The sequence below is a fragment of the Coregonus lavaretus genome (genome assembly GCF_964263955.1).
Source record: "Coregonus lavaretus genome assembly, chromosome: 31".
NCBI lineage: Eukaryota > Metazoa > Chordata > Actinopteri > Salmoniformes > Salmonidae > Coregonus > Coregonus lavaretus.
Window position 1 is genome coordinate 14,040,410 of NC_140018.1, and position 22,879 is coordinate 14,063,288.

A 22,879-nucleotide genomic window follows, 5' to 3' on the forward strand; every position below is an offset into this window, starting at 1 on the left:
TGCAGGGAGGGGTAAAGAGAAGTGTCGTGATGTGAGACGTCTAGTACTGACATTTTATTTCACAGTATGGCCTACTGTACTTAAAAACACTGACCTCCTGTTTATACTACTTCACTGCAGAGTGGCACAGTTATAATTATCCTGAAAGAAACTCACACCTGTCATAAATCACAATTGAAATAACCTGAGGATTGCATTCTTGCTTATTGGAATCACTTGCAAATTGTTGATGAAACAAACAGATCATACATGCCAACCAACTCATAGCCCCAGGTTAGAACTATAAAACAACTTTTTAAAAAACGTAGTTCTGTTCTGACTGTACACTACAGTGCAGGAATTTGGACAGCAGGCCTACTGTTTTTGTGGCCTCATTTAGGTCAAGCTACCATTTCCTGTATAGTCCACCACCACAAAAGCACATATCTAGAGGACTAGAAATGCGTCTTTGCTTTGGTTTACTCAAAGAGAAGAGGAATTGAATCAACAATGATTGTTTCCCATTATGCAGGCTAAGCTACATCTCTATCTAGCTTTCATTTCTGGTGCGAAAAAAGCTAGATACATACACTATGTATACAAAAGTATGTGGACACCCCTTCATATTAGTGGATTCGGTTCAAATTAGTGGATTCGGCTATTTCAGCCACACCGTTGCTGACTGGTGTATAAAATCGAGCGCACAGCCATGCAATCTCCATAGACAAACATTGGCAGTAGAATGGCATTACTGAAGAGCTCAGTGACTTTCAACGTGGCACCGTCATAGGATGCCACCTTTCCAACAAGTCAGTTCGTCAAATTTCTGCTCTGCTAGAGCTGCCCCTGTCAACTGTAAGTGCTGTTATTGTGAAGTGGAAACGTCTAGGAGCAACAACGGCTCAGCTGCGAAATGGTAGGCCACACAAGCTCACAGAACGGGACTGCCGAGTGCTGAAGCGCTTAAAAATCGCCTGTCCTCGGTTGCAACACTCACTACCGAGTTCCAAACTGCCTCTGGAAGCAAAGTCAGCACGATAACTGTTCGTCGGGAGCTTCATGCAATGGGTTTCCATGGCCGAGCAGCCGCACACAAGTCTAAGATCACCATGCTCAATGCCAAGCGTCGGCTGAGTGGTGTAAAGCTCACCGCCATTGGACTCTGGAGCAGTGGAAATGAGTTCTCTGGAGTGATGAATCACGCTTCACCATCTGGCAGTCCGACATACAGATCTAGGTTTGGCTGATGCCAGGAGAAAGCTACCTGCCCCAATGCATAGTGCCAACTGTAAAGTTTGGTGGAGGAGGAATAATGGTCTGGGGCTGTTTTTCATGGTTCGGGCTAGGCCCCTTAGTTCTAGTAATGGGAAATCTTAACGCCACAGCATACAATGACATTCTAGACGATTCTGTGCTTCCAACTTTGTGGCAACAGTTTGGGGAAGGCCCTTTCCTGTTTCAACATGACAATGGCCCCTTGCACAAAGCGAGGTCCATACAGAAATGGTTTGTCGAGATCGGTGTGGAAGAACTAGACTGGCCTGCACAGAGCCCTGACCTCAACCCCATCAAAAACCTGTGGGATGAATTGGAACGCTGACTGCGAGCCAGGCCTAGTCACCCAACATCAGTGCCCGACCTCACTAATGCTCTTGTGGCTGAATGGAAGCAAGTCCCCTCAGCAATGTTCCAACATCTAGTAGAAAATATTAATGCCCATGATTTTGGAACGAGATGTTTGATGAACAGGTGTCCACATACTTTTGGTCATGTTGTGTATTTACAAACATGGTAATACAGAAACATAAAAAAGAAAACAACATAACAAAGTTCCCAGTCAAGGCTGCCAGTTGTTTGGTTGGCATAAACCAGGGAAAGACAGGGTAGGCCTTTCAACAACCCCTGACCCAGATTTGTGTGGTGTAAATAGATTTGCACCTGCTTAATCGTCCTGTGGCGTGGTGAATTAAAACGATGCCAAGTCCTGATAAACAAAAGGGTTTTAGGGGTTTTAGGACGCCAGTAAAAAACTAGTTCAGCAAACGAATATGTACTGTACACCATGTATATTAGATTTAAGTATATTGTAAAATATGTTTATTGAGTGTATAGGTTATTGTGTATAGTAAAAAACATAAAAATGTGCAGTTAAGGTGACGTCAGGGTTCAAACACTCCACTGTCTGCCACTTTACAGTCTTGTTTGGGTCTCTCATTGTAGGTTGGGACATCCTCAAGTCTCCTCAGAACCTCTGTGCCTTCAACCACTTGACTACAAAACGAAGAGAATATGAAAACATCTGAATACCAGGTACAAAATACAGACATACAGTATATCACAGTCCCGACGCCACAGAGGTTGTTAAATGTTGACATGCAAAAGATTGTGCGAGCCTCAAGGTTTTAGAACACATAACAGAGACACAATCAGTATACTATAGCAGTACACAAACATACACTTCATTCAACTAACAGCACTATCCCACACATTGTCAGAGACGTACACACCCGAAAGCCACATATTTTCTGTCCATCCAAAGGGCGGGCTGCAGGGTGATGTAGAACTGAGAGCTGTTGCTATGAGGACCCTGGTTGGCCATTCCCAGGATGCCCCTCCTACTGTGGGAGACTGCAAAGCTCTCATCTAGCAGAGATCCCACAGCCACATGTTAGTGTGGAGACAGTAAATAGACATGCATAGACATACATCCTAATACATTTCCCTATACTTACTTACTTTCCCTAATACATTTCCCTATGCATGTGTATTAATAATGTAGAGTAGCAACTTGATCTGTAAGGCCTGCGTCTGTACCTTCAAAAGTTGGCCCGTAGATTGACTCCCCTCCGTTGCCTTTGCCTGCTGCCGAAATATCTGCAATAGGGAAATATGACATCATCAAGTGGTGTGTGTGTACTGACAAAGTAAATATTGATGTATGAAAACGTACCGATATGACAACAAACAGATACAGGATGGAATCAATGGCAAGTCAAATACAGTCCTGTATGTCCTTTCTTATCAATGTAGGCCTATAGGGGTGACTTTCAGATAGAGGACCAGGTAGACCGTACCTCCTCCCTGTATCCAGCCGTTGGGCACCACACGATGGAACACAGAACCCTTGTAGGACAGCATTAAGTCACTCTGTGACAGGCCTGCCTCCCCTGTACACAGAGCCTGGAAGTTTTTACACGTCTTCGGACATAGCTCTGTGAACAGCTGGGGAGACAGAAGACCCATGCTGTCAATAAAACTCTGGGCCAACATCTTTACCCATTCAGGTCCAGTCAGATCAATGGTTACAAATGACACAGTCTCACCTCAAACAGTAATCTCCCAACCGATTCCCCTCTGATCGAAACGTCCATGTAAACAAACGTGTGCTGTGGTGGAAGCGAGAGAGGATGTCATGTTGTAGGTATGATGCCACTGTTATAAAGTAAGGTTTACTTTAGGGCCATTGGGCTTGCTATAGTAACTGCACTGTCTGTATGTCTGTCTGTCTGTGTTTCATGGTCTATGGTGTCACTCTATCCTAATCCTATGTAAGTGCAGTGTGTAGACTAGACTTGCCCCAGTGCTGTGGAGGTGTTTAGAGTAGTAGTCGTCAGCGAGGGCCAGGTATAGTGCATGTGGACGGATGAGTGTGAACTCCCACTGCTTCTCAGCCCAGCTGGTCAGGTCCTTCTCGTCGCCAAGGAGACAACCATTCACGAAACACATTAGGTTGCTGGAGAACTGCCACACCTCCCCTTTCAGCTCCTTGGTTTGAAAATGTTAAAGGATGCAGTTTAACTCAACAATTCATAATAATAATATTGTTGACTAATGCACACCACACCACAGCTCATGCCATACATCACACTACTTTGCTAAGCATTATGCTGCATTTGAGTCTATTATTCATGAATGCAGCATTTAGAACTTATCAAATAAATATACTCAGAAAGTATACCCACTCTTTTCTTATTGGTTAGATACACATGCCAGTCACATTCGAGTAATGGACGAATTGTTGGATCCAAAAACAAGGGGGGAAACTTCTGTTTCAGTCCCTGTGTTGACAGAAAACATGATTTCGTGTGCTCAGTCAGTGCTCATGCTTGATAGCCTTAGCTAGCTAGCTAGCTAGCCAGGTTGGTTTGCCAGAATATCGATATTTAAACTTGACTTTGAAGATGAAAGTTACCTCGGCAATGGTCGTAGCAATTTGAAAATTGTGTTCTTTCATCAAACCCACGATTTCCAGGTAAACTTCAGAAGTCATGGTGGTGTATTTCCATTGGCTGCATTATTCTTTTTTGACAGCCCAGTGGTGTTTGTAAACAAGACGTCTCCATGGTAACATTGCAGTCGCGCGCTAAAATGACGTTTATGTCGCATTTTGTTTTGTCTAGCCTGGGGACAGGTTGAGAAACTCTAGTAGTCTTTTTGGCCAATGGTGCTTTCAAGACAACTTGGAACAAAAAAAAAATGAGGTCAAATAATGACGCCTGTGATCTTAGTTCAGAAAGTCGGAGTTTCAGACTTGGAATTCCGAGTCAGATGACCTTTCAAAACGTTTTTTCCCAGTCGGAGCTCGTTTTTTCCCGGATGTCGGAGATCTCCGATTTCCCAGTTCCCAGTTGTTGTTAACGCGGCATAAAATTCCACTTCCCTTCTTGTAGTGGCCTTGTGACGGAGTTGCTGATTGGTTGTTAAACATAGCATTATTCCCTTGACAACACGTGGAGTTTCGAAAATAGAAAGCTAAGACGTTTTGTGGTTGGAATTGCAGTAGGTATTTATACTGAACAAAAATATAAACGCAACTTGCCACAATTTCAACGATTTTACTGAGTTACAGTTCATATAAGGAAATCAGACAATTGAAATAAATTCATTAGGCCCTAATCTATGGATTTCACATGACTTGGCAGGGGCGCAGCAATGGGTGGGCCTGGGAGGGCATAGGCCCACCCACTTGGGAGCAAGGCCTAGCCAATCAGAATGAGTTTTTCCCCACAAAAGGGCTTTATTACAGACAGAAATACTCCTCAGTTTCATTAGCTGTCCAGGTGGCTGGTCTCAGACGATCCCGCAGATGAAGAAGCAGGATGTGGAGGTCCTGGGCTGGCGTGGTTGCATGTGGTCTGCGATTGTGAGGCCGGTTACTGTCAAATTCTCTAAAACGACATTGTAGGCGGCTTATGGTAGAGAAATGAACATTCAATTCTCTGGCAACAGCTCTGGTGGACATTCCTGCAGTCAGCATGCCAATTGCACACTCCCTCAAAACTTGTTTAATCAGCTTCTTGATATGCCACACTTGTCAGGTGGATATATTATCTTGGCAAAGGAGAAATGCTCACTAACTAGGGATGTACACAAATTTGTGCACACAATTTGAGAGAAATAAGCTTTTTGTGCGTATGGAACATTTCTGTGATCTTTTATTTCAGCTCATGAAACATGGGACCAACACTTTACATGTTGCGTTTATATTTTTGTTCAGTATATCCATCCTAGTAGGAGCAGTCCCCGATAGGAATGAATGAAATTCTACATTCTACATTTCAATTAAATGTTTAAAGGACAAAATTACATTTATTTACAGTAAGTATTTTTTTGTTGTAGTGGGGACAGTAACATTAGTGCTCTCTAAAAAAATTACTTTAAGGAAAATGTTTTTATATTTTTCATGTTTAGCTCACATAATATAATTTAAGAGTATTCATTAAGGTGACTGTAATTGAATACACGTGTCAAAACCGAATGTAGACATTAATAAACGCATTTCTATTGCCTCCTAAATATTTTTTTTACAATTGAGGAGTACCAAGATGGCTGCACGAATGCTTCAATACAGCGCCCCCTGTCAGTCATCCAGGGTTTATACACATCATTGCTTTTGAGAGACTGGTTTTGTCTGGACAGTGGACAAACAAAATACGGTTGCATACCAATGTGATCTGTGGAGGAAAACAGTTCCAATATTTGCATAATTGTTGTGATCGGATGATAGCTGTGAGGGTTATCGAATCAGGATCAAATCCTCTGTTCTCCTCGAGCTCATTAATGATAGAATCAAAGACAGTACAGTATGGTTTAGAAACTGTGATCAAATGTTCATATTTGAAGATGGCAGAAAGGACAGTCTGTTTAGCAGGACAAGGAGTGGCGATGAGTGGAATGATAGCTAAACAGACTGGTACCCAGACTACAGGTTCTCATAAAAATGAATAAATTATGTAGAATTAGGAATTAGAATACTAGAATGGACATTAACCTTCTTATCAACGAATAAAGGTCAGCTGTTTACATATATTTTAGAGGCTATTTATACAGAACATTTGTATAAAACCTGTATAAACTGTATTTATAATTATATGACTATTTTAGGTTGACAATAATTCTATTACCCAATTTCTAATATATCACATGCCTTACTTTTATCTTCCTGCATAAGTAAAATCAAGAGTATGCCTCTACTGCCATTCATTCCAATTAGACTGGTTTGGATTTATCCCTGCCCAATATGGCTGCCATTTATTCCATTCTGGAACTTTGAGGGTTTATGACATAGTAATTTAATAGGATCTCTATATCAATATCAAATAATTTCTGGGTAACAATGAAGTATCTTACTGTGATTGTTTTCAATTAAAATGTTTGAAAATAAACAAAAATAGCTTTTTAGCAAAGAGCAATTTCTCATGCAAGAATTTTGCTAGGACTGGAGTGGTCTGAGTGGGGAGGGGGAAACTGAAAACTAGCTATTATTGGCAGAGAGGTTTGGAACGCTCTGTCTTATTGGTCTATAGAGGGCTTGCAGTTGACATAAAAAACCTCCTGGCGGCCATGTTGGAAAGCACCGCGTTAATTCTTCAGACAACAACAGCTGAGTGGCTACCCCAAACTGCATGATAACCGTGCCTAAAACTATTTGATTCATCACCACGGTCATTTTCTGTAGAGTATGTGGCTGCTCTAACAAGGCAGGAAAGACAACAGGAAAAAAATATGTTTACAGATTCCCCACAATCATGAAACACCATTGGTGAAACTAAGGTAAGACTCAAGACCTGTCAGAAAAGCGAAGAAAACTTTTTGCCTGTCAAGACCTGAACCCAAACAGCTGTCAGTAACGGGTCTGCTAAGATCATTTAATCACTGGTAAGTCAAGTCTGATCGATTTCGAGTTTAGTTTAGCTGTTATGCTAACCAAGTGTTAACAACAACAACACTAAGTTAGCCAAAATTAGCTAGCTAGATAGCTTGTAGTCTGTCTTATGAGTAGATTGGATGGTGATAATTTGGGCTATTAATAATTGTTGAAGCACCTTTGGCAGCGATTACAGCCTCGAGTCTTCTTGGGTATGACGCTACAAGTTTGGCACGCCTGTATTTGGAGAGTTTCTCCCATTCTTCTCTGCAGATCCTCTCAAGCTCTGTCAGGTTGGATGGGGAGCTTTGCTGCACAGCTATTTTCAGGTCTCTCCAGAGATGTTCGATTGGGTTCAAGTCCGGGCTCTGGCTAGGCGACTGAAGGACATTCAAAGCCACTCTTGGCTGTTTGCTTAGGGTCGTTGTCCCGTTGGAAGGTGAACCTTCGCCCCCAGTCTGAGGTCCTGAACGCTCTGGAGCAGGTTTTCATCAAGGATCTCTCTGTACTTTGCTCCGTTCATCTTTGCCTCGATCCTGACTAATCTCCCAGTCCCTGCCGCTGAGAAACATCCCCACAGGGATGGTGCCAGGTTTCCTCCAGAGGTGACACTTGGCATTCAGGCCAAAGAGTTCAATCTTGGTTTCATCAGACCAGAGAATCTTGTTTCTCATGGTCTGAGAGTCCTTTAGTGCCTTTTGGCAAACTCCAAGCGGGCTGTCATGTGCCTTTTTACTGAGGAGTGGCTTCCGTCTGGCCACTCTACCATAAAGGCCTGATTGGTGGAGTGTTGCAGAGATGGTTGTCCTTCTGGAAGGTTCTCCCATCTCCACAGAGGAACTCTGGATGTCTGTCAGAGTGACCATCGGGTTCTTGATCACCTCCCTGACCTTCTCCCCGATTGCTCAGTTTGGCCGGGCGGCCAGCCCTAGGAAGAGTCTTGGTGGTTCCAAACTTCTTCCATTTAAGAATGATGGAGGACACTGTGTTTTTGGGGACCTCAATGCTGCAGACATATTTTGGTACCCTTCCCCAGTTCTGTGCCTCGACACAATCCTGTCTCGGAGCTCTACGGACAATTCCTTCGACCTCATGCCTTGGTTTTTGCTCTGACATGCACTGTCAACTGTGGGACCTTATATTGACAGGTGTGTGCCTTTCCAAATCATGTCCAATCAAATCAAGTTGTAGAAACATCTCAAGGATGATCAATGGAAACAAGATGCACCTGAGCTCAATTTCGAGTCTCATAGCAAAGGGTCTGAATACTGTTGTAAATACGTTTTTTTTGTTTATTTGCCAACATTTCTAAAAACCTGTTTTCGCTTTGTCATTATGGGGTATTGTGTGTAGATTGAGGGAAAATTTAATTTAATCAATTTTAGAATAAGTCTGTAACATAACAAAATATGGAAAAAGGGAAGGGGTCTGAATACTTTCTGAATGCACTGTATGCTCCGGATCGCTTGTGGACTTCAATGCACAACACATCAGCTGTATGTGACCAGGCGAAAAAACCTTTCCAAGCCAAATCGCTTCACACAACCTACATCGTTCTCACCATATTAGCTAAAGTAACGTCATAGTTAGCATAGATAATATAACTAACGCGTTAGTAAACACGCTACAATCATGAAGTTACAGTGTACAGTCAGTAAGCAGTTACACCAGCGGTCCCCGGTGGCAATAAATGAGTAAAACCAAAAGCTTACCTTGACCTTGCAGAGTACCAGTGTTGTTAGAAAGTCATAGCCAGCTAGCTAACATAGTATCCCTTTGTTTGAGCAGGGTGTTTCAGTAGGCTAAACTAGCTAGCTGCATTTACTAGCTAAGTATGTGAAAGTGAAAAAAAGTACACTCTCTCTCTATTTCTCTCTTGCTTCTCCTTCATTTTGGAAGAAATTAATTTGTTAAAAACTGTTCAACTATTCTCTTTCTCTCTCTTTGAGTCAACTACTCACCACATTTTATGCAGTGCAGTGCTAGCTAGCTGTAGCTTTCAGTACTAGATTAATTATCTGATCCTTTGATTGGGTGGACAACATGCCAGTTCATGCTGCAACCTCCTCCGGAAGTTGTCATAATTACTGTGTAAGTCTATGGAAGGGGGTGAGAACCATGAGCCTCCTAGGTTTTGTATTGAAGTCAATGTACCCAGAGGAGGATGGAAGCTAGCTGTCCTCCGGTACACCATGGTGCTACCCTACAGAGTGCTGTTGAGGCTACTGTAGACCTTCTTTGCAAAATAGTGTGTTTTAATCAATTATTTGGTGATGTGATTATATTTAGTATAGTTTTATCTAAAAAGGATAACTTTTTAAATGTTTTACCATTTTTATTTTTATGAAATTCACTGAGGATGGTCCCCTTCCTCCTCTGAGGAGCCTCCACTGATTTACTAACTTGAATAGGTTCTCCCACTGCCTCTGTTTTCTGGGTCCTTAGAAAAACAAAATAATGGGCAATCTTCCTGAAGTTTCCGGTGGTAGCAAAACGCAGCCAGCCATGTGGACGATTGGAGGACTTTCAACAAACTGAGTTTGTTCTTCCAACATGGCGCTTGGTGCGGTTGCTAGGTGATTTGTGACGCAACTGCAAGCCCTCTATTCACAAATTTCCAGCCTGGTGTTGTCACCAGGCAGGCCAAAACTCCATCCCACCAAACAGGCTGAAATTTCAGGCGGTCTTTTCAAACGGCTCTTACACTAAAAGGGCATTATCATCATATTCACAATTTCAAAGTATTATTCCAACAAAGTGTGGAAATATATATTTATATATATATATATATATATAAAAACACAGGAAAATCACATTTCTGACTGCACTGGGTCTTTAATATGTACTAAGAAAACCCCACTGACTTTCAACTTACAAATGGTGAACTAACAAAATGTATTCGGTTAAACAATAAAGAAACACTTAGAAATATGTTCATAGCAGTTTAAAAGGACTGCAATTCTAATTTCACCCTTCCATATAGCAACAGTACAATGCACCCTGTGAAATACTGAGAGCTCATCATTTCAGTGAACAGTTACAGACAATATTTCACAAGTCGTGAGGTACTATAGCACCCCAGCAGCAGCCCCTGTGGACTCTCCAAAGGCCAGAAACCTGTGCAGCTTAAATTCAAAGTCTATGGGCTGCTCCTGAGGAGCTCTGTACTTCTTGGTCATAGTGGAGCCCAGGTAGGAGATAAGCTCACAATTCTCCTCAAATGACGCCAGCTTCTTCTTGTATTTCTGGCGGATGTAGTCAGAGTTCCTGGGGTTGAAGGCTGAGGAACGGAGAGAGGGATGAAGGGAATAAGGAGGGAGCACAGGATGAAAGAATGGACAAGCAAGATAATGCAGTCAAATTATAACCCGAGACCAATGCACTGCAAAGATAGCATGACCAGTGGCCGTGTGACATTGTGATGATGACATAAACTTGGGTGTGTGAAGAGCCCTAAGGCTTCTCTCAGGGATTTTTGCATACCTTTCAAATAAAAGGCCAGATAATGGAGAGCCGATCTCTTCACACTGAGGTAGGGAAACTTTGGTTTGAGACACCCGACGGCCGTCAGAGCTTTAATGACAGATCTTGCCACGCCCTGATATGGAACACAAAACCTCTGGTCAACATACAGTATGTCACATGCACTGTAGTGTAAACACACTTCAGCAATTTCTATTCAGATTAAGTCACTCCAGTAATTACATCCAGAGTGCCTCCCGGTGTGTTTGAGCCTCAGTCTCACCTGTTCCATGTAGCCTAGCATGGGCAGGGAGGTGAGCTGCACAGGCTCACTCATAGGAGGCAGCTTGTCGGGCAGCTTCTGGTTCCAATAGGTCTCAGGTAACCTGAGGGGAGGAGCAAGGAGTTGTTGGAAGATAATTGGTTTGGCTTCCTAACAATATTCAAATTGACAGTTTGAGATCACACCAGGTTCATTGTATCAGTCCATTACTGACCTCAGAAACCTGTCCTGTTTCTGTTTATTCTCGAAAATGTAGATTCGTTGCCGATATTCCACGGAGAACTCCACGCTTCCACGAACCAGGGCCTCATACCTGAGGAGAGTTTCAAACTAAAATCAATACATCTCAATGGCACTAACATGAAACGGAATTAACTGAGAACCTATAGCAAGCAGCCTGTCTGGGAGGTGGGTTGAGAGCATCAATCACAACAGGTCTGTGAGAGCAAGTTTGCTCTGATCAGGTTTTTAAATACCTAAGGCCAAACAAATGTATTTAAATATTTAACGGATGCCCCACTTCACTTTTCTCATAAACATTGCTGAACTATGCCACTTATATTCTCTCTAAGATGTTAAAATCTATTGATTAAGTTTCTAGGTGTTGAACTAAGATCACTATAGTATTTTAACAAGGTCAACTTTTTTGGTATTTTTTTTGTTAGCTCACTCTTTTCGAAAAATGAAATCCGTTAAACATTTAATTATATTTCTATGGCCTAATACATTTAAATAACTTAATAGATACCTAATAACTGCCATATTCCAAACTTGAGGCCTCTTAAAAAGCCAGAGACCTACAGAGAACCCATGCCCTCCTGTGCCAGCATTGAAGAAGAATGGTACTATACTGAATAGATAGGAGTAATGCCAGTGTGTTCCTGGGTACCTCTGCCTCCCGTCCAGGTAGGTGACAGGGCAGTAGCCCTTCATCTCCACCTGCTGGGGGAACCTGGCCTTCACCTGGCCGGCCGTAAGCTTCTTGGGCATCATGTGGGGAGGAGGGAGAGCGTGGGGGCAGCCCGGGATCACAAACTGTTCTGGAGTCTCCAGGAAGAGCTTTTGTAGATAGGGGTACAATACAAAGAGAGAAATCACTATCATTTTACCTCTGTTAATAAATTAGTTCCTGTGATGTAATAATATACATTGTACCTTTTAACCACAGATCTCGCAGAGCACTTTACACACATTATAGTCGCCAACTCAATGATGACTGTCACCAGGTATGAGACCCACCTTCAGGTACTCCCGAGAGCACATCTTGTAATAGTGTCCCCTGAACTCAGCTGCCAGCTCCAGAGATGTAGTGAGAGAACAGTCCACCAGGTGGCGATGGAGGGCCAGGCTGACAGGGCAGTAATGGCTAAACTCACCCAGCCGAGACTTCAGCTCCTTTGGGGTGATGCACAGCCTGTCGATGCTAGCTGCATGGCCTGTAGGGGCCAGGGTCAAAGACATAGGAGAAGCAGCGATCTCATTAGCCTTTAATATATACTGAACAAAAATATAAATGCAACAATTTCTAAGATTTTACTGAGTTACAGTCCATATGAGGAAATCAGTCAATTGAAATAAATGTATTAGGCCCTAATCTATGGATTTCACATGACTGGGAATACAGATATGCATCTGTTGGTCAGATACCTTTAAAGACATGGGCCTCAGGATCTCGTCACGGTATTTCTGTGCATTCAAATTTACATTGATAAAATGCAATTGCGTTTGATGTTCTTAGCTTATGCCTGCCCATACCATAACCCCACCATCACCATGAGGCACTCTGTTCACAACGTTGACATCAGCAAACTGGTCGACCACACGCCGCCATACACGTGGTCTGCGGTTGTGAGGCCGGTTGGACATACACCCAAATTCTCTAAAACAATGTTGAAGGCGGCTCATGGTAGAGAAATGAACATTAAATTCTCTGGCAACAGCTCTGGTGGACATTCCTGCAGTCAGCATGCCAATCGCATGCTCCCTCAAAACAGGCCTCCTGTAGCTCAATTGGTAGAGTATGGCGCTTGCAACGCCAGGGTTGTGGGTTCGATTCCCACGTGGGGCCAGTAACTGTAAGTCGCTCTGGATAAGAGCGTCTGCTAAATGACTAAAATGTAAATGTAAAACTGCACATTTTAGAGGGGCCTTTTATTGTCCCCAGCACAAGGTGCACCTGTGCAATGATCATGCTGTTTAATCAGCTTCTTGAAATGTCACATCTGTCAGGTGGATGGATTACCTTGGCAAAGGAGAAATGCTCACTTACAAGGATGTAAACAAATTTGTGCACAACATTTGAGAGAAATAAGCTTTTTGTGCGTATGGAACATTTCTGGGATATTTTATTTCAGCTCATGAAACATGGGACCAACACTTTACATGTTGCGTTTATATTTTTGTTCAGTGTAGAAATCAAATAATTGAATAGGCTTTTTTATATTTTCTCTAGATCAGTGTTTCCCAAACCTCTCCTCAAGTACCCCCAGCCAGTCCACATATCTGATGTATTCCAGAACTAATGAGGGGCTTGATGATTAGGCAACCATTTAAATCAGCTGTGCTGGTTCTGGGATACATCAAATACAGTAAGTGGACTGACTGGGTAGGAGAGGTTTGGGAAACACTGCTCTAGACTGTATATATTACCAGTGCGTATTTTCTCCAGGTAGGTGTGGATGTGTCTCATGCGCATGCGGGCCTCATCCAGGACTCTGTTCCAGACCCACCACTTGGAGTTGTGTCCATCCACAGAGACCCAGTTCTGGTACTGCTGCTGGTAGTGCTGCCTCACCGCCTCCACCTCACGCTTGAAGTTAGAGTTACGGATGTTCAGGATCTGGGGGCTGTCATGCATCAGGTGGGGCCTGCCAGGGGAGGGGGATAATAAAGTGACAGTTTACGCCAAAATGATAAGATTAATCCATGTCCCAGGTCGTCTGTTGTGTAGATCCAGCTACATGCCCTAAATCTCAAATGAATGGGAAGCATAGACACTGTCAAAGTTTATTAATTTCAGATGGTGGCAAACTTTCCCATTCATTTGAGATTGATGCATGTAGCTGGATGTACAGTACACAACAGTTTTGTCCTCTCTGGCATGGCCATCTAGTGCCACCCCTCTGACCTGTTGGGCTTCATCTTGTCACTGAGGCCTCTCTTTAGCACCTCCACGGTGTCCAGCTGCAGCTCCACCACAAGCACTGGGATGATGCTCCGAGCCTCCATCAAATCAGCCTGCTTACGCGTCATAGGGAAGCCGTCCAACACGTACCTGAGATAGGGGAGGAAATACAGTAAATAGAATATGTCATGGAAATACAATGTATAGCCTTGTCAACCTTCTGGTTGACATACAATGAAATGTTGCTTTTGGTCTGTTCAATACAACCTTTTTCCAGCTTTTGATTGGTCTGCATGGATCAACTAAAACAATTACCGTCTCACTGGGACTAATTGACTTTTTACGTTTTATGACATCATTCAGAAAGAAGCCAGACATTAGAAAGGGGGAAATTCAACACCGCCTCTATATTTCTGCCAAGGTTAGCGGCCTTACCCCCTGGTGCTGCAGACCAGGTTCATGAGGGCCACCTCCAGACACTGGATGGCCAATTCGTCTGGCAAGGTGTGACCCTGGGAGAGGTGCTTCATCATCTGGGTGGCCAGCTCTGTCCTACCCTGGCTGGCCAGCACAGTCCGCATCACGTCCCCAATGGACAGACGAGCCAGGCTGTACTCATGGGCAAACATCCTCGCCACTGCACAACACAGATAGAGATGGGTGTGTTCTCTGTTAGGGTGAGCTAATGTACAGCTGGATTGGCAGAACTGGCCTGAGATGGTCTTAAATCTAAGTTTGTGTTAGAGAGAATCAAATCCTATTGCATTGTTTGACAAGTTACAGTAAAGTGAGTTTTAGTGCATTCATAGAGGAGAAAGGAGTATAAGAATCAAATAAACATATTGCAAACAATCCTTACAAAAAGTGAATTACGTTCACTTACCACAGAGCTAAAGCTGTGATGAGAACAGTGGTGTAAAGTAAAAATACTTGAAAGTAGTACTTAAGTCGTTTTTTGGTGGGGGGGTATCTGTCCTTTTATTTACTATTTATATTTTTGACAACTGTTGCTTTTACTACACTACATTCCTAAAGAAAATAATGTACTTTTTACTTCATACATTTTCCCTGACACCCAAAAGTACTCATTATATTTTGAATGCTTAGCAGGACAGGAAAATTGCATAATTCACACACTTATCAAGAGAACCTCTCTGGTCATCCCTACTGCCCCTGATCTGGCAGACTCACTAAACACAAGCTTTGTTGGTAAATGATGTCTGAGTGTTGGAGCATGCCCCTGGTTATGCGTAAATAAATAAAAAACAAGAAAATGATGCTGTCTGGTTTGCTTTATATAAGGAATTTCAAATTATTTATACTTTTACTTTTGATACTTATGTATATTTTTAGCAATTAGATTTACTTTTGATACTTAAGTAAACCAAATACTTTTAGACTTTTACACAAGTAGTATTTTACTGGGTGACTTTCACTTTTACTTGAGTAATTTTCTATTAAGGTATCTTTACTTTTACTCAAGTATGACAATTTAGTACTTTTTCTGGATGAGAACTTGTGTAATATGCCTCTACGTGTTGCGAACTCTGACCTGTGGTTTTGCCTGACTTGGGTGGTCCGATGATGACCAGTTTTATGGGAAGGGAGGGGTTGGGTTTGGGCTGCTTCAGGTACTTGATGGGGTTGAGGACGAAGGTGTTCCTCGTCTCCTTGGAGGCGAAGAAGTAGATGAACTGGTGGAAGAGCACGGGGTAGGGGGTGTTCAGGGGACCCTGCACTGGCTGGATCAGGTCTCCCTCTGTGTACTAAAAGAGGAACATATGAGATCTGCTATTAGTCACATCACAACATACGGGGATAAACAGAAGGTTAGTCGAAGTTGATTATTTTTTATCACACTATGAAGAGGTCCACATCCACTGACTAAAGCAGATTGGGATTTGAAGAGAGAGAGAGAGAGAGAGAGAGATGTGTATTTGTCGGTTTATACTGACCTTGACGGGGTCCCAGCAGCCAAAGGAGCTGTTATACTTGAAGGACGAGCAGAGCAGCTTGCGAGCCAGGGTATAGCTGATGGGCTGGCACTTGTGGAAGTGGGCCTCCCTGTTGGTGACCAGGGGCTGGACCTTCTGAAGCAGCTGGTAGCGCACGATCCTGGGCTTACGGCCACCGTTAATGGTCACCTTAGGGATCTGGTTTTCATCCAGGAGTTCCTGAACAACAACAAACAACCACATGAGTAAATAAACACATACTAAGATTGGGGGTCTGTGGGAGTGTCATACAATTATATAAAGGAAAGAAAAGGTGCAGGGTGACATAAATGGAAGGCGGGGAGGGAAAAGTATGTCTTCAGTTATGGAGCCTAACCTTCTCTAATCGATAAGATGAAGTTACAGTATAATGCCGTTTTTTAAAAATGCTTTTGTAATTCAACTAAATTACACCTAGTCTTTTATACCTCGTCTTTTATACTCTGCACTGATACCCTGTGTATATAGACAAGCTACCGTTACTCACTGTGTATTTATTCCTTGTGTTATTATTTTTACATTTTTCTCTCTGCATTGTTGGGAAGGACCCGTTAGTAAGCCCGTTAGTAAGCATTTGACCTGTTGTTTACAAAGCATGTGACAAATAAAATGTGATTTGATTTATAATGGCACATTGGGTTACAAATGTATTATTATTATTATTATAATGCCTCTAAGTACACTAAGGCCTGTTCATAGCAGGACAGTATGTGTGTCTCTGTACCATCATCCTGGTGAAGTTGGTGTCGTCTCTCTCGAAGCGTTCCCCAATCTCCATCTCCAGCCTCTCTTCAGCAGCCGCTTCTGTCTCCTCATCCTCCCCATCATCCTCCTCGTCCAGAGTAAACTCCTCAATCAGTATGGCCTCGATCTCCTCCATCCCCTCCTCCTCATCAAACTCCTCCTGGTCCTCCTCATCCTCCTCATCCTTCACCTGGCACACAGAGAGAGACCGTAAGGAACAGTGGATGACAGAGTACCTACTTATCAGAGTGTAATCATAAACTCTTCCCAAACTAATATAGCACAGACTAATATCAGCCTCAAAGAGTCACAGCATCTGTGTTTGTGACAATGAGGGACTACCTTTGCAGCTGGTTGCTTTGAGGCATGCTCTGCCATGAGCTCAGCCCTCCTCCGGGTGATGGCCTCCTCCTGCATCAACAGAGCGAGATAGAGAGAGAGGAGGGGGGAGGGGGAGAAAGATAGAGAGAGCGAGAGAGGAGGGGGGGATAGAGAGAGAAAGAGAGAGTGTTTTAATATGACCTCTACCACCTACCTTGAGTGTTGAGCCACTCTACTTTCCCCCACCTTCTCCCCCACTTGGCTCCCTGTTCTGAAGCCCAAGTAATCTGCCCTGCTCTCCTCTCACCCGTAGTTTGTGGCGTAGCTCCCTGACTAGTCTCAGCTGTTCTCTCCTGCGGTCACGGCGTTCTCTCCAGCTGGCCAGGCGGGGGGGCAGCAGGCGCTGCACGACGTCTGTCACGTCCACCGTCATGACCACGGCGGCGTCCGGGAATAGCCGGCGCTCCACCATGAAGGACACGTCCTCAGGGTTCTGGGGGAAACCCTCCAGGACGAATCCTTTCGATCTGGGGTAGGGAGGGAGGTAGGAGAGGGAGGGAGGTGCAGCAAATCAGTCAAGTAGGGGAGTCAGTGGGCGAGAGTGCCTTGTGTGTCAAGATGAGTTTGTGTGTGTGTTAGTGAAGTGTCTTAGTACTTGTATGGCTCCTGGTCCCAAAACTGTGGCAGCATCATCTCCAAGATCTCCTGAGGCAGAGGCTCTCCATCAAACAGATAGGACTTAATGGCCTCCTCCTCGTCGCTCAGTCCCACCTCCTGCTAGCAACATACACAGCAACACAGACAGCCCTCCATAGCTTACATTAAATCCCAGGGAAACAAGCTGCAATACTGCAACATAACAACTGTGACATGTGACAGTATCATATCCTTTACCTCTGATGCTGGGGCTTCCTCTGGGCTGTCCTTCCTACTGTTTTTTTCCTCCTTGTCCGTAGAGGGCACTGCTGCCCCTGCCCCTCCCCCTCCCTGTGCCTGCAGCAGAAGGGCCTCCAGGTCCTCAGGGGGATCCTCAGGGGGCTCCACCTCATCAGAGTAGGGTACGCGGGCCTGGGTCTTCCCCAGGATCAGCTCCTGCAGGCACTCCCTGAACTGGATGTGAAAAACCCCCAGTTGCTCCGCCAGCCACTTCCCGTGGGTGGTCTTATCAGAGCCCCGCGTACCCAGCAGGAAGACCCTCAGAGCTGGGGCCTGGGGTGGGGACGGAGGGGGAGGTGGAGAGGAAGAGGGATAGAATATGGGGGTCAAGTGGAATCATTATTTTATCATGGATTCACTTGTCTTAGCTATTTGTCCATTTCAGACATTCATTAATTGAATTGTTCAACAAGTTATCCAGTAGCTCTTACTTCCTCTCTGTTTCTCTCTGTCACTCTTCCACTCTGTTTCTCCCTCCCTCCCTCCCTCGCTGCCTCCCTCCATCCCTCCTCTCCTACCTGCAATAGCTGTATGTGTGAGACGTATGTCTCGGGGCTCAGTAAGAAGCGGTCCCTGGCCTCAGTACTAGAGAAGTAGTAGGCTTTCTCTCTGTACTTGGCAGCATATTCGTCCAGACAGGGGATCAGTGCCCCGTTCTCCTTCAGGGACACGGGACAGAAGTGTTGGGTGTCCCCCATCAGCCTCTTAGACACTGCCTCCTCCTGGACACAGCAGGGAGAGGAGAGAGGGTATGTCATAAAAATGCTACAGAAAAACAGCAGTATGGGATCATGGTAAACAGACATGCACGGGACATTTTTGGTTAGACTACCTATACTGTGAAGTCTGAGGTAATTTTATTTTCAGCTACAGTGCATTTAAATGGCGAATGAGTACAAGAAATGTGTAAGGTCTAAATTGCCAACTACTATAGCACATTAGTGGGTTTCTCCATGTAGGACGTACGTCTGTCTCCTGTTCCTCCTCTTCTTCTGCCTCCTCAGGTTTCTCCAGCTCAGCCAAGGCCTGAGCATCTTCCTCCTCCTCATCCAGGTCTACTCCTGACAGCTCCCAGCCCACGTACTTAAAAGGCTCTTGGGAAAACACACATCAAGGTTATTAGGTACCTAATGTGCCTTTAGAAAGTATTCACCCCCCTTGACTTTTTAAACATTTTGTTGTGTTACAGCCTGAATTTAAAATGGATTCAATTTAGATTTTTTGTTACTGGCCTACACACAATACCCCATAATGTCAAAGTGGAATTATGTTTTTCGAAATTTGTACAAATTAATTAAAAATGAAACACTGAAACGTCTTGAGTCAAAAAGTAGTCAACCCCTTTGTTATGGCAAGCCTAAATAAGTTCAGGAGTAAATAAACATTTGCTTAACGAGTAACATAATAGGTTGCATGGACTCACTCTGTGAGCAATAATTGTGTTTAACATGATTTCTGAATGACTACCTCATCTCTGTGTACCCCACACATACAATTATATGTAAGGTCCCTCAGTCGAGCAGTGAATTTCAAACACAGATTCAATCACAAAGACCAGGGAGGTTTTCCAATGCTTCGCAAAGAAGGGCACCTATTGGAAGATGGGTAACAATAAAAAAGCAGACATTGAATATCCCTTTGAGCATGGTGAAGTTATTAATTACAGTTTGGATGGTGTATCAAAACACCCAGTCACTACAAATATACAGTTGTCCTTCCTAACTCAGTTGCTGGAGAGGAAGGAAACTGCTCACGGATTTCACCGTGAGGTCAATGGTGACTTTAAAACAGTTACAGAGTTTAATGGCTGTGATAGGAGAAAACTGAGGATGGATCAAAAACATTGTAGTTACTCCACAATACGAACCTAATTGACAAAGTGAAAAGAAGGAAGACTGTACAAAATACAAATATTCCAAAACATGCATCCTGTTTGCAACAAGGCACTAAAGTAAAACTGCAAAAAACGTGGCAAAGCAATTAACTTTTTGTCCTGAATACAAAATGTTATGTTTGGGGCAAATCCAATTCAACACATTACTGAGTACCACTCTCCATATTTTCAAGCATAGTTTTGACTGCATCATGTTATGGGTATGCTTGTAATCATTAAGGACTGGGGAGTTTTCCAGGATAAAAAAGAAACGGAATCGAGCTAAGCACAGGAAAAATCCTAGAGGAAAACCTGGTTCAGTCTGCTTTCCACCAGACACTGGGAGATTCATTCACCTTTCAGCAGGCCAAATCAACACTGGTGTTGCTTACAAAGAAGACAGTGAATGTTCCTGAGTGGCTGAGTTACAGTTTTGACTTAAATCTACTTGGTTGTCTAGCAATGATCAACAACCAATTTGACAGAGCTTAATAATGGCCATCTGTTGCACAATCCAGGTGTGGAAAGCTGCCAAAGGTGCTTCTACAATGTATTGACTCAGGGGTTTGAATACTTATGTAAATGAGATATTTCATTTTCAATACATTTGCAAAAATGTCTTTAAACATGTTTTCACTTTGTCATTATGGGCTATTGTGTGATTGTGAGAAGTATGTGACGTATAGGTGAGAATATATATATTTTTGTATCCATTTTGAATTCAGGCTGTAACACAACAAAATGTGGAATAAGTCAAGGACTATGAATACATTCTAAAGGTGCCTTATAACTCTTCCCTGTGCCACACTATTTGACCAAGCCAGTAAAGTCACTTAACCTCAAACACTCACATACTCTCAGTACCCTGACATACTCTCTTTCACCAGCACAAAAAACACACATGTACACACCCTGAGCCCCCCACCCCCTCCGCCCACACACACACCCTGAGCCCTCCACCCCTACCCCCTCCGCCCACACACACACCCTGAGCCCTCCACCCCTACCCCCTCCGCCCACACACACACCCTGAGCCCTCCACCCCTACCCCCTCCGCCCACACACACACCCTGAGCCCTCCACCCCTACCCCCTCCTGCCACACACACACCCTGAGCCCTCCACCCCTACCCCCTCCGCCCACACACACACCCTGAGCCCCCCACCCCCTCCGCCCACACACACACCCTGAGCCCTCCACCCCTACCCCCTCCTCCCACACACACACACCCTGAGCCCCCCACCTCCTCCGCCCACACACACACCCTGAGCCCCCCACCTCCTCCGCCCACACACACACACCCTGAGCCCCCCACCTCCTCCACCCACACACACATCCTGAGCCCTCCACTCCTAACCCCTCCGCCCACACACACACCCTGAGCCTTCCACCCCTACCCCCTCCGCCCACACACACACCCTGAGCCCTCCACCTCCTCCGCCCACACACACACCCTGAGCCCCCCACCTCCTCCGCCCACACACAAACCCTGAGCCCCCCACCTCCTCCACCCACACACACATCCTGAGCCCTCCACTCCTAACCCCTCCGCCCACACACACACCCTGAGCCCTCCACCCCTACCCCCTCCGCCCACACACACACCCTGAGCCCTCCACCCCCTCCGCCCACACACACACCCTGAGCCCTCCACCCCTACCCCCTCCGCCCACACACACACCCTGAGCCCCCCACCTCCTCCGCCCACACACACATCCTGAGCCCTCCACTCCTAACCCCTCCGCCCACACACACACCCTGAGCCCCCACCTCCTCCGCCCACACACACATCCTGAGCCCTCCACTCCTAACCCCTCCGCCCACACACACACCCTGAGCCCTCCACCCCTACCCCCTCCGCCCACACACACACCCTGAGCCCTCCACCCCTACCCCCTCCGCCCACACACACACCCTGAGCCCCCCACCTCCTCCGCCCACACACACATCCTGAGCCCTCCACTCCTAACCCCTCCGCCCACACACACACCCTGAGCCCCCCAACCCTCCGCCCACACACACTCCCTGAGCCCTCCACCACTATCCCCTCCTGCCACACACACACCCTGAGCCCTCCACCCCTACCCCCTCCGCCCACACACACTCCCTGAGCCCTCCACCACTATCCCCTCCTGCCACACACACACCCTGAGCCCTCCACCCCTACCCCCTCCGCCCACACACACACCCTGAGCCCTCCACCTCCTCCGCCCACACACACACCCTGAGCCCCCCTACCCCCTCCGCCCACACACACACCCTGAGCCCTCCACCTCCTCCGCCCACACACACACCCTGAGCCCCCCACCTCTTCCGCCCACACACACATCCTGAGCCCTCCACTCCTAACCCCTCCGCCCACACACACACCCTGAGCCCCCACCTCCTCCGCCCACACACACATCCTGAGCCCTCCACTCCTAACCCCTCCGCCCACACACACACCCTGAGCCCTCCACCCCTACCCCCTCCGCCCACACACACACCCTGAGCCCTCCACCCCTACCCCCTCCGCCCACACACACACCCTGAGCCCCCCACCTCCTCCGCCCACACACACATCCTGAGCCCTCCACTCCTAACCCCTCCGCCCACACACACACCCTGAGCCCCCCAACCCTCCGCCCACACACACTCCCTGAGCCCTCCACCACTACCCCCTCCTGCCACACACACACCCTGAGCCCTCCACCCCTATCCCCTCCTGCCACACACACACCCTGAGCCCTCCACCCCTATCCCCTCCTGCCACACACACACCCTGAGCCCCCCACCCCCTCCGCCCACACACACACCCTGAGCCCTCCACCCCTATCCCCTCCTGCCACACACACACGCTAGGCTGAAAACTCACTCTCCATGTGGAAGACCATCTCCTGGACCAGGTCCTCAGGGCTCTTGCCAGAGGTCTCCAGTATGTTGTAGCTGCCTGTGATAGAGGACTCCATGCTCTCCCAGTCCATCACAAACTGCTTCAGCTGCAGCTTGAATGGGTTCATTTCTGGACCGTCTGGAT

At 45.6% G+C, this 22,879-nt stretch overlaps 2 protein-coding genes across 2 annotated transcripts in view; both read right to left on the reverse strand.

The window, feature by feature from the left end:
• Positions 1 to 2,061: 2,061 nt before the first annotated feature.
• ppil6 (peptidylprolyl isomerase (cyclophilin)-like 6) lies at positions 2,062 to 4,325 on the reverse strand. Its single transcript, XM_084149050.1, has 8 exons — positions 4,172 to 4,325; positions 3,942 to 4,037; positions 3,556 to 3,744; positions 3,303 to 3,365; positions 3,054 to 3,201; positions 2,794 to 2,853; positions 2,487 to 2,622; positions 2,062 to 2,250 (listed from the first exon to the last, which is right to left on the reverse strand). The coding sequence occupies exons 1-8, from the start codon at positions 4,247 to 4,249 to the stop codon at positions 2,139 to 2,141; spliced, it is 882 nt and encodes a 293-aa protein (XP_084005176.1). The 5' UTR covers positions 4,250 to 4,325; the 3' UTR covers positions 2,062 to 2,138.
• A 5,869-nt stretch (positions 4,326 to 10,194) lies between these two features.
• ak9 (adenylate kinase 9) overlaps positions 10,195 to 22,879 on the reverse strand; it is a gene marked incomplete at both ends in the record, with an annotated part of 31,642 nt that continues 18,957 nt past the window's right edge. Inside the window, 19 exons of the mRNA XM_084149162.1 lie at positions 10,195 to 10,406; positions 10,610 to 10,724; positions 10,872 to 10,974; positions 11,086 to 11,184; positions 11,761 to 11,930; positions 12,111 to 12,307; positions 13,521 to 13,738; positions 13,999 to 14,145; positions 14,431 to 14,632; positions 15,548 to 15,761; positions 15,951 to 16,169; positions 16,714 to 16,923; positions 17,076 to 17,144; positions 17,362 to 17,581; positions 17,710 to 17,831; positions 17,949 to 18,263; positions 18,509 to 18,712; positions 18,957 to 19,084; positions 22,718 to 22,873. Coding sequence (XP_084005288.1) covers positions 10,195 to 10,406; positions 10,610 to 10,724; positions 10,872 to 10,974; positions 11,086 to 11,184; positions 11,761 to 11,930; positions 12,111 to 12,307; positions 13,521 to 13,738; positions 13,999 to 14,145; positions 14,431 to 14,632; positions 15,548 to 15,761; positions 15,951 to 16,169; positions 16,714 to 16,923; positions 17,076 to 17,144; positions 17,362 to 17,581; positions 17,710 to 17,831; positions 17,949 to 18,263; positions 18,509 to 18,712; positions 18,957 to 19,084; positions 22,718 to 22,873 — 3,320 coding nt within the window. The remainder of the gene's footprint in view (positions 10,407 to 10,609; positions 10,725 to 10,871; positions 10,975 to 11,085; positions 11,185 to 11,760; positions 11,931 to 12,110; positions 12,308 to 13,520; positions 13,739 to 13,998; positions 14,146 to 14,430; positions 14,633 to 15,547; positions 15,762 to 15,950; positions 16,170 to 16,713; positions 16,924 to 17,075; positions 17,145 to 17,361; positions 17,582 to 17,709; positions 17,832 to 17,948; positions 18,264 to 18,508; positions 18,713 to 18,956; positions 19,085 to 22,717; positions 22,874 to 22,879) is intronic.